Genomic DNA, 9,918 nt, shown 5'->3' with positions numbered 1-9,918 from the left:
CTTCGTAACGTCCCCCTTCCCTCTCTCCCTTCTGAGTGCCCCTCCCGCTCTTTCTTCGTATGTGCCGTCTCACGGCACGCGCGACCCCCAGCTCCACGGCACGTACCGGCGCAAGGACCGCATCTACCGCGAGAACATATTCTACGGGCGGGGCAAGCCCCTGGAGCAGTGCTCGCAGGGCGAGCTCGCCTCCGAGATGGCCGAGCGCACCTCCGAGAACGCCTCCGCCTACCAGAGCAGCCAGCACAAGCAGGACATGGTGAACGAGGTGCGCCAGAAACTGGCGTAGGTGACGGGGTCCACCCTCACCGGCCTCAAGCCCACAGGCGGCCGGTGGGGGAGAGGGGGGACGGGGTGGTCTAGGGGCCGTCGGGGGGCTCGAGTCTTGCGCAGTACGGCGGGGGCGACAGTGGGGGGGGGGGGGGAGAAGGCTGCCGGGGTTGAGCGCTGGCCGCCGCGACTGCGGCGCCCCTGTGGTGAATGTCAGACAACGACGGGGACCAGTCAGGGGAGCCGAGGAGCGGCCGGACCGGTCAGCTGACGCTGGCGGCCGTGTCTGTCTGTGAGCGGCGGCCGGTGGCGCTGTTGGAGGCCCCGCTTAGCCAGCAGAATAAGGCGGGTCCGAATTCAGCGCGCCGCGACAGGCGCACGGCACCGCGCAGTCACGTGACTGGGGCCCGTCTGCCGAGCTCCCGCCGTCTCTCGCCGCCGCTGAAAGCTTGCCGAATATATCACTGATCGGGTTGAGGTTTGTGATCGTTTCTTTGTGAGGTCTCTGTGATCTCATAGTCGTCTCCATGTGAACGCACGAAAATTATTCGCGTGAAAACAGGTGGAGGGGATTAATAATTGTAACCCTGATATTTACAATGATGATAATGCTAATATTTCAGACCATAGTTGAGCTAACAGCGTCGCGTCCGGTGCGACGTTCCTTGGAGACGCCGCGCGTGATTTCACGTTCAACCCGCTCACCCCAGTCGAGACAGAGACGCCTACTCCTCACCGAGCTCGTGGCCACGTGAGCCAAACAGATAACCGTTTGAAGTATATTTTGTTCAGCGATGCATTTGTTGAATGAAATAGGTCAATGCAACACACGACATCAATACTTTAAAAAGATCCCACCAGAGGCGCCACGGGCGGCCAGGGGCTCGCTTGATCTCAAGACGCTTCGTGACGTCACAACTACCAGGTGACGTCACAGCTCATCGCTGCCTCGCCTGTAACGCCTCCAGCGGCCCCATCCCACACCGTAGCCAGAGGAGCACACACACACACGCTCACACAAATTGGATAAAAACTGGAGCCGTCGTGACGAGGCAAACATGGCGCTCTCACGGCTCGCCGGCAATCATGACGCGCACTGACAGCTGTTGCGAGCCGCAGATGCGCCCAGATCGTGGTGAGAGAAGCCGGACCGGGTCGCAGAGTGGCGGCCGCTCGGTCCGACTGGCGTGAAGACGCCGGGGAGAAGAACACTGAGCCCGCAGCAGAGGCCGGCCAACCCTGTCCGGAGCGAGGATTCACTGCTCGCTGGCGTAGAGGCAAGCCAATGGCAGCTAGCGCCGCGGCGAAAGCAGACGGCGTCCGTGGACTGGCGAACAGCGAGAACATCGCATGCTGACGGACAAATGCAGGGGTGCGGGGATATCACAAAACATCAAGCGATCCTTTAGCTTGAATTTGGGTTAACGCATTATCCACCCTCCTCCCATGACTTGAACGTGTTTTGTTCCGGCGCGAGCACCGCGGCCAGCGACCGCCGCCGCTGGGCCGCCGCCGGCGGGCGGTGGCAGCGCGCCGACGGCGCCGCCCGCGCCGCCGCCGCCTCCCCAGCGCTGTCAGCTGGGCGGTGCCGACGGTATCGTACCATAGGTACGGCAGAGCCGGGCGGTACCGCAGCCGTGTACCTCGCGCCGCCGGGCCGGGCCGCGCGGCCACTCAGCTGAGCACCTGCCGATGCGTAACGACAGCACCAGCGGCCCGACACGAGCGACCGGAACCGGGACGGGGCACCCGCTGCCCGGTGCTGGCGGGCGGCGGCGGCACAGAGCCGAGGCGATAGCTCCAGAGGACACCGCCTACCGGAGGCGTGACCAAAAGACATGGGGTCGACACAGGCCGGCGCGTCCGACGGCAGTGCCTGAGCAGTATGCGAGGAGACGAGGCTCAGCGAAAATGAGTAGCCGAATCAATGTGTGCAATGAAGCACACTGCAGCAGCGACGCGCCGCCTTCCGCTGCTTATCTGAGACCACTCGAAAAAGCGAGGCTTCACATTTGCTCCGAAGTCAAGTGGGGCTTGACAAAATCGTACCCGGATATTTCTCGCATGGTAACCACGCAGCTGAACGACAAAAGCTCGACGCGGGTAGGTAGGCTGAGCGGCCGCGCGCTGTCGGCACTCGACTTTTGAACCCGAGCCATTCCCGAGCCCACGCCGCCGGCCGGGGTCAGCGCCGCCGGACCCGTGTCAGAACAACAGTGTCGCCGTGTCAGACCAACAGTGTCACCGTGTCAGACCAATCCTCAGAGCAATAAGTCGGGTCAAGCGACGCGCTTCCGGCGCAGCGAGCGGCGCGGAGCGGAGGGAGACACGTTCCGTAGCGTGCCGGTGGCAGGGGCGTAGGTAGAAAACGGGGCGAAACACGGGCGGCGGGCAGCGCGCCGTGGCGACATGGCCGGCCCGGCCCGGCCCGGGCTGGGTCCGGGCCGAGCTCGGGCCTGGCGCTGGCGGGGCTTCAGCCCGGCCAGCGCTGGGCACAGCCACCAGACCCAAGCATGGCCAGCCGGCCGGTCATCTGAGGTCAACGCCGGCCCGGGCAGGGCCTGTCAAGGCGCATACGTGCCGCCAGTCGGCCAATGCGAAAACAGGGTCGGAGACAATAGCGACGTCGTGCGGTCAGGCAGAGAACGACGACTGTGAGGCCCGCCGCCAGGCGGCCAGTTGTAGGCAGACAACACCAGCAGACGCGTCGCTCAGACGGCAGGCGAGATGGCTGAATAGCGAACAGAAGGCTGCCTCGCCGGCCGGCCGTCAGCGGCAGGCCTGCGTCACTGCCACCTGGCGGCCGACGTCGCTGCCATCTAGCGGCACGCGATGACGACCGGCGGCCCGCTACTTGGTCGCGTTGCGGGAGCGGTGCAGATGGACGTGCTGCCATCGGCCGTCGATCCTGTGCCAGAGTCGCGTCTCCTCCGTCTGCTCCGACCGCGACACGCCCTGCCTGCAGACACACATACAGTTTGTCGTCACGCGGCGCTCCGTGACCCCTGCAGTCGACGCGTTCGCAAACCCCGATTAAAAACAAGTGTGACGTCACGCAGCACGCCCTGTCCGCAGGTGAGGGCTTAAGCAGCCAACACGACCCGCCGGCAAGCGCAACATCGCTGCACACAGTACAGCGCAGGGCACGCATGAGCCGCAACAGGACGAACGCTTCACACGGATCGCTAGACGACGCGGCGGCGGCGGACTGAGTAAGCGACGCGCGCTCCGTCGGTACCATGCGTGGCGCCATAGTGCCAGTCTGAGGGTTTTCACCTCCGGAAAAATGGACAGCTCGTGTTCACAAAGAATTTACAGTGAAGCTCGGGGGAGGGGGGCAGCGCAAATTTTGTGGGCTTCCAAACAACAATAACTGGGTTTTCTCAGTCTCAACCGTAAGACCCTTCGCACGAAACCAAACATCCCGAAACCCGGACGTGTTCCATATGCGTGACAACGTTCTGAAAACTACGCTTTTTTTGCCGCTCACTAGAACTTAGGGGTCCTCCACAAACTGCACGTCTCAAACCTCTGCGAAGAGGCTAAGCTCATTCACAAAGATGCACTAGAGTAGAGGGCCTAGTAGACTTTTGAGGTCAGCAGAACACTAGAAAGTACCGATGTTGTGCAAGCGTAGTTTGCTCAGTAATGTTAAGTGCTTTATTCCATCGAAGCACTTGCTCAAGCAAGGAGAGCGGCGACGAGGGTTTGGTGTTACGGAGCTGGCCACCGTGCCACCGCTACGTTCCGACCGTACCTACCCGTCTATATACTGCGACAGGCGGACGTAGGCGATGCACGCCGCGCCGTCACCCAGCAGGTGGACGTGCGGGTTCAGAATGGTCACGTTCACGGCCTTCCGCTGCTGCACCGACGCCGCTGCGGCACCGGCGGCACCAGGGACGTCACGCCACACGGTCTCGGTGGTGACGTCACACCTCAGTTCCGACAATGATGTTACGTCATACAGTGGCGCCGATGAAGTCACGCCATGCAGCGACACCAGTGACGCCACATCGCGGCGTCGCCAATGGCGCTGCGACAGACGGCATACCAATGACGTCATCTGATACGACACCACCGAAAGCATCAACGCATGCAGTGGACCCACCGCCAGTTCATTAGTTAATGCAGCTGGCACCGGCGGTATGCCATGACTTGGCTATGAAACACATTTGGCGTGCTGCCTGAAGGGGTTTTAGCCCTTCATCCGCCCACCTACGTTACATGAGTTAGCAGGCCATGCCATCGGTGGCACCGGTGGCTGATCATGCCATCGGTGGCATCGATGGCTGGTCATGCCATCGGTGGCAGGCCATGTCATCGGTGGCATCGGTGACTGGCCATGTCCTCGGTGGCATCGGTGACTGGTCATACTATCGGTGGCATCGGTGGCTGGCCATGCCATCGGTGGCATCGGTGGCTGATCATGCCATCGGTGGCATCGGTGGCTAATCATGCCGTCGATGGCATCGGTGGCTGGCCATGCCATCGGTGGCATCGGTGGCTGGTCATGCTATCGGTGGCCGACGGGCCCTCGTGCCGTCGGTCGTGTTCGGCATAGTTTGCCACATGACCGCGTTCTGTATAATTTACCACATAAACTATGACCAACACGGTTCGCTCTCAAAGGGAGAAACAATAAACCGCCGTGCGAACGGTGCCATCTTTTCCAAACTGCTATAACGAAACCGTTGCTGGACAACGCATGAGTTGGGATTACAAAATATTTCGCTGATTGTTGTGGAAAATGTCTGCGCAGCATATAAAATTGTCAGCCGTGATATCGAAGTTCTACTGACAAGACGCAAGACAAGACTGTGTTCTGGCTCCAGAAGAACGCGGCATCCCAAGTCACAAGATTTTCGTGCCCGGCTACGTACTATTTGGTTGTGTTGCTACGGTAGATTCACGTGTTTCATTGTCGGAGCAACAACCGCTGTCTCCTCTGAAAATGGGAGGGCGGCGGACGACCCGAGCACCACCTACCGTTGTCGAAGTAGAACTTGTGGAACTCCAGGCCCTCCACTAGGCTCGAGAGCGACTCGGGCTCAAACGAAGTGATGCGTGGATCGCACAGCTTCCTGTCCAGACACACAGACAGCAGTCACACTCAGACAGCAGACGTTCACAGACAGGACCGCCCACGTGCTCTGCTGAACGCCGGCCATCAGACGCGGCCCGCGTGGTAAGATTTCTTTCCCACTAGGAAACAGTTTTAAACCCTCACCCAGCTGGTCATAGACTAACAGAGCCAGCGAATGGAACAATGTCGATCCTTCTAGCATACATTTCTGATGTCCCCACAGACTCATTTCACACAGCAGACAAGCTCTCAGATACCGTAGGTGCGTTGCTGTGTCGATGATTACAACACACCTTCTGCACAGCCGCCAGCACCCAGCCGTGCAAACTGGCCTCCAGCACTGGGAGGGGGGAGGGGGGACAGGAAGAGGACACCGGATCTTGTCGATTCGTGTGCTTGAGATCCATATCGATTTTCCAAAATACTGAACCACAGCCCGTGCGCAGGTGACAAGACCACCACCCAGTCAAAAAATGTGGGAATGGTCAAAGGCTACGGCCACATATGTTATGGCAACAGCATTCTTGCAACAACAGCGTTAACTATGCCTCGGTAGTTAACAGCATTTTCAAAACATTCTGAAGCGTGTTGGTACATTTCAGACCCGCGGGAGAACAGGGCGGCAGAGTCCATCTCCGGCAGCAGCTCAGACAATGAGATCCATGGGCCGCTCCTCGCCGATCGCAGCAAGCGTCAACAGCACGCAATGACGCCATCAACTACAGGAAAAACAGTCTCCAGACCTCGTTAAGATCTCAGGAACGTACAAAAATGACTTTCTACTCCAGACAAGTAAGGCGACGGCTTGTGCTAAGATGCGTTTACGTTGTCACAGCAATATCCAGGAAAACCCATTGTGATACCATGTGCGTAACGTACTCCCCACTTGAGTTCGTAGGTAAGGCCGCAGACACTGATCCCATCACGGGTGCCATCACGGGTCCCATCACGGGTCCCACCACGGTCCCATCATGGCCGCCCAGGTGCGTAGCATCACACTGACGCAATGCCCTGCTCTCGTACTGGCACGATGTCATGTCCCACTGGCGCAATGTTATGACGTCATACCGACGCAACTTCATGTCCTACTGATGCAATGCCCTGATATCATGCTGCCGTAATTCGCGTCGCGATGCAAAACAGCGGCAGACCGACGGGACGCCAGGGCTCGCCCGAGCGTTGTGCGTGACCGGCTCGGATTTAGCCCCAAACCCTCCAGCTAAGCACCACGACGTAGTGTACACCACCAGCTGATCGGTGCCGGGCGCACGTGTAGCTGTCCCGGAGCACTCTGGCTTGACTGGCAGGTCCGGTTTGTGGCGGCTTTCCAGCGACACGGGCGGGGCGGGCCGGCGCGGGGCAGGGCGCCAAGGGTAGGGTAGGGTAGGGTAGGGTAGGGTAGGGTAGGGTAGGAGCGGGGCGGGACGGGGCGCCAAGGGTAGGGTAGGGTAGGGTAGGGTAGGAGCAGGGCGGGGGGTAGGGTAGGGTAGGGTAGGGTAGGAGCAGGGCGGGACGGGACGGGGCGGGCGGGGTGGGCGGTCCGGGGAGGGGTGGCACGTGGTGACGAATCGACACCGGTGCTCACGCGTAAGCCTCGTAGTTGCCGGTGGCGACGGCTTCCAGGAGCAGCTCGGTAAGACGCACCACCTCCTGCTTGCGAGCTGAAACAGCGCGGCGTCACAGCGCCGTCACACAACAGCGTGACGGGCTTCGCTGTGTGTCGAACTGAGGTCACAGAGCGGAGTCACAGGATCACCCGGCAGTGAACACACGTCACAACGCGGTCGCACAGAAGTGTCACGCAGCGTCACAGAGAAGTGAGACAAGCCCATGGAGCGGGACAAGCCCTAGAGTGGTAACACAGGGAGACGACCACAGGGGACGAACTGTTCGAACAGAGGGACGGTCCTTTTAAGCAGACAGCACAGAACTGACAGTGCCAACCAGCAGTAGCCAGACAGCACAGAACTGACAGCGCCAGCTGGCAGTAACCAGACAGCACAGAGCTGACAGCGCCTGCCGGCAGTAACCAGACAGCACGGAGCTGGCAGCGCCTGCCGGCAGTAACCAGACAGCACAGAGCTGACAGCGCCTGCCGGCAGTAACCAGACAGCACAGAGCTGACAGTGCCAGCTGGCAGTAACCAGACAGCACATAACTGGCAGCGCCAGCCGGCAGTAACCAGACAGCACAGAACTGACAGCGCCAGCCGGCAGTAACCAGACAGCAAAGAACTGACAGGGTCAGCCGGCAGTAACCAGACAGCAGCGCAGAACTGAAAGCGCCAGCCGGCAATAACCAGACAACACGTGCGTGTCCGGCACAAACAGCGGCGACACAGCGGCCCCTGACATCGCTCGAAGCCGGGCATCGCACGTCACACTGAACTCCCTGGCCAAACCAAACGGAGCCAAAACAGCGCCAGTTGGCCGACAGCAGACACGGCCACGATGCAGGGAGGCAGGACTCGAGCACTCCGTTCACGCTGAGGACAGCCCGTCTCAAAACGCGGCCAATCTGAATGCCGACGTCGTTACCGCGATGGAGGATGTTGCAGATTGGAAGCTCGGACAGCCCGGCTGACATTGAGAGGTCACAGGTCACAGAGTGCCCGTCGCCCGACCCATCTCGGCCGGGCGCTGTCCCGCTGCCAGCTGGCATGGTGCTGACAGCACGTCATGTGTGTACGTGCACGGGCAAAAAACACGTCCCACCCACAACCAGCCCAGCCGACAGCGGACGTCCGATAGGGCCGGTCGTGCTCTAGCAGCCCCGACTGCCCTGACATCCGACAGGGTTGGTGGCGCTTTGGCAGCCCTAACTGCCCTGACATCCGACAGGGCCGGTGGTGCCCTGGCAGCCCCGACCGCCCTGACATCCGACAGGGCCGGTGGTGCTCTGGCAGCCCCGACTGCTCTGACATCCGACAGGGTTGGTGGCGCTTTGGCAGCCCTAACTGCCCTGACATCCGACAGGGCCGGTGGTGCTCTGGCAGCCCTGACCGCCCTGACATCCGACAGGGCCGGTGGTGCTCTGGCGGCCCCGAATCCCCTGACATCCGGCTAAGTTTGGTTGCAAGCATACGCCTCCACGGTTGCTTATGGGTTCACTCCTGCCTGCGTGCACTTCCCATGTGTAGCTTCGCAGCAACGTTTCGTCTGTATGGATCATGTACAGCGAATGCCAGCAAAGCAGCGAACCTTATTAACACAAATGAAGCTTGCTCTTAATGCTGGAAGACGGCACGTACCGAGGGACGGAAGCTGAGAACCGGGATCTGCGCAGACCGTGCGGTCCCCGCCCATGTCGGGGACCACCCTGTCCGCGCCGCGGTCCGGGACCGCGCGGTCCGGCCGGCGCCGGCCGCCGAGGCGCGCCACCTGCAGCGACAGCGCGCACTGCTGCCGGACACAGCTGGTGACGGCCTGCACGATCCCCCGCTCACACATGGTCCGGCCGAGGGCGCTGGTCACGATCCCACAAGGTCAGCGGAGGTCCCTCTAGGACCGTAACGGCTTGCTGAGCTTCCGCCGGTCGCGCAGAGGCCCGCCACACCACCGCACAGTCGCGCTGGCGTTTCTTCGGGCTGGAGCGACACTTAAACCACTTCCACGGAATGAGCCGAGTTCCCGTGGGTCTATCGGAGACCCATGTTACCCGTATGGGTCAAGCCGTGATCCGGTGGGTGTAGCGGAGACCCATAGCCACACCGCGAGGTCACACTTCAAAGGGTCAGCGCGGTCTTCCACCGGGAATATCATCTCCAGCACCGCTTTGACCCATCAGGCCGCCAGCAAAATCTCTCCGGAGCGGAGGTGCCTTGCTAGTCGCGACTCCAGGCACGTGCTACAGCGATCGCGTCACCACTGGAACGCCGCCCTCACCGCTGCAGCAGCCGGCTGTCGGCGGGTGTCACGTGACCGGCAATGGGCGGCGGCCCGCAGGCCACGTGACGGACCGGCGCGAAACATGAGGCGGACGTCTGGCGGCGGCCCGCCGGCCGACCGGAACCGGCCCGCCCCATTCAGATGCCGCCCAACAGGACAGGAGGCCGCTGGCGGCGCCGGTCGGGCTCGGCACGACACTGATGCCACGGGCTCAGCCGGGTCACGTTCAGTGTTCCGGGAACGCTGCCGACATTCACGACAGGCGGCGGGATTGATGCGATAGAGCGTGCGGTTTGTACCCATTGTGACACCTTTCGCCGCCAGGGCTTACCCTGGAGCGACTGCGGTACGTCCACCCCAACACCGTGGCTCCCCCGTCGTGCAAACCTCGGCCCGCCTTTCCAGTGGGGCTTGCAATGTATTGCACACTCACGCGGGTGAAAACGGACCAACGCTGCCGTCACATAACTCAGCAGGCCACGGCGAAGCCAGGCGATGCTCGAGATCTAACTTGTGTCCATAGCAGAGAGAGAAAGAGAGAGAGAGAGAGAGAGAGAGAGAGAGAGAGAGAGAGAGAGAGAGAGAGAGAGAGAGAGAGAGAGAGAGAGAGAGAGAGAGAGAGAGAGAGAGAGAGAGAGAGAGAGAGAGAGAGAGAGAGAGAGAGAGAGAGAGAGA

The 9,918-nt window shown here is 61.2% G+C and overlaps 2 protein-coding genes across 2 annotated transcripts in view; one reads left to right on the top strand and one right to left on the bottom strand.

Annotated features, from left to right (window-relative positions):
• Positions 1-344, top strand: part of LOC119094858 (delta(7)-sterol 5(6)-desaturase) — a gene marked incomplete in the record, with an annotated part of 5,830 nt that extends 5,486 nt beyond the window's left edge. Inside the window, 1 exon segment of the mRNA XM_037217778.1 lies at positions 90-344. Within this exon segment, the coding sequence (XP_037073673.1) occupies positions 90-289 (200 nt within the window).
• Positions 345-1,016: 672 nt separating this feature from the next.
• LOC119093203 (calcium/calmodulin-dependent protein kinase type II alpha chain) overlaps positions 1,017-9,918 on the bottom strand; it is a gene marked incomplete in the record, with an annotated part of 241,694 nt that continues 232,792 nt past the window's right edge. Inside the window, 4 exon segments of the mRNA XM_037216120.1 lie at positions 1,017-3,229; positions 4,032-4,149; positions 5,260-5,354; positions 6,942-7,017. Coding sequence (XP_037072015.1) covers positions 3,121-3,229; positions 4,032-4,149; positions 5,260-5,354; positions 6,942-7,017 — 398 coding nt within the window.

The sequence above is a fragment of the Pollicipes pollicipes genome, unplaced genomic scaffold (genome assembly GCF_011947565.3).
Source record: "Pollicipes pollicipes isolate AB1234 unplaced genomic scaffold, Ppol_2.1 Scaffold_1600;HRSCAF=1878_pilon_pilon_pilon, whole genome shotgun sequence".
Lineage (NCBI taxonomy): Eukaryota > Metazoa > Arthropoda > Thecostraca > Pollicipedomorpha > Pollicipedidae > Pollicipes > Pollicipes pollicipes.
The sequence above is the reverse complement of the archived record's forward strand: the minus strand, read 5'-3'. Positions and strand labels throughout refer to the sequence as shown.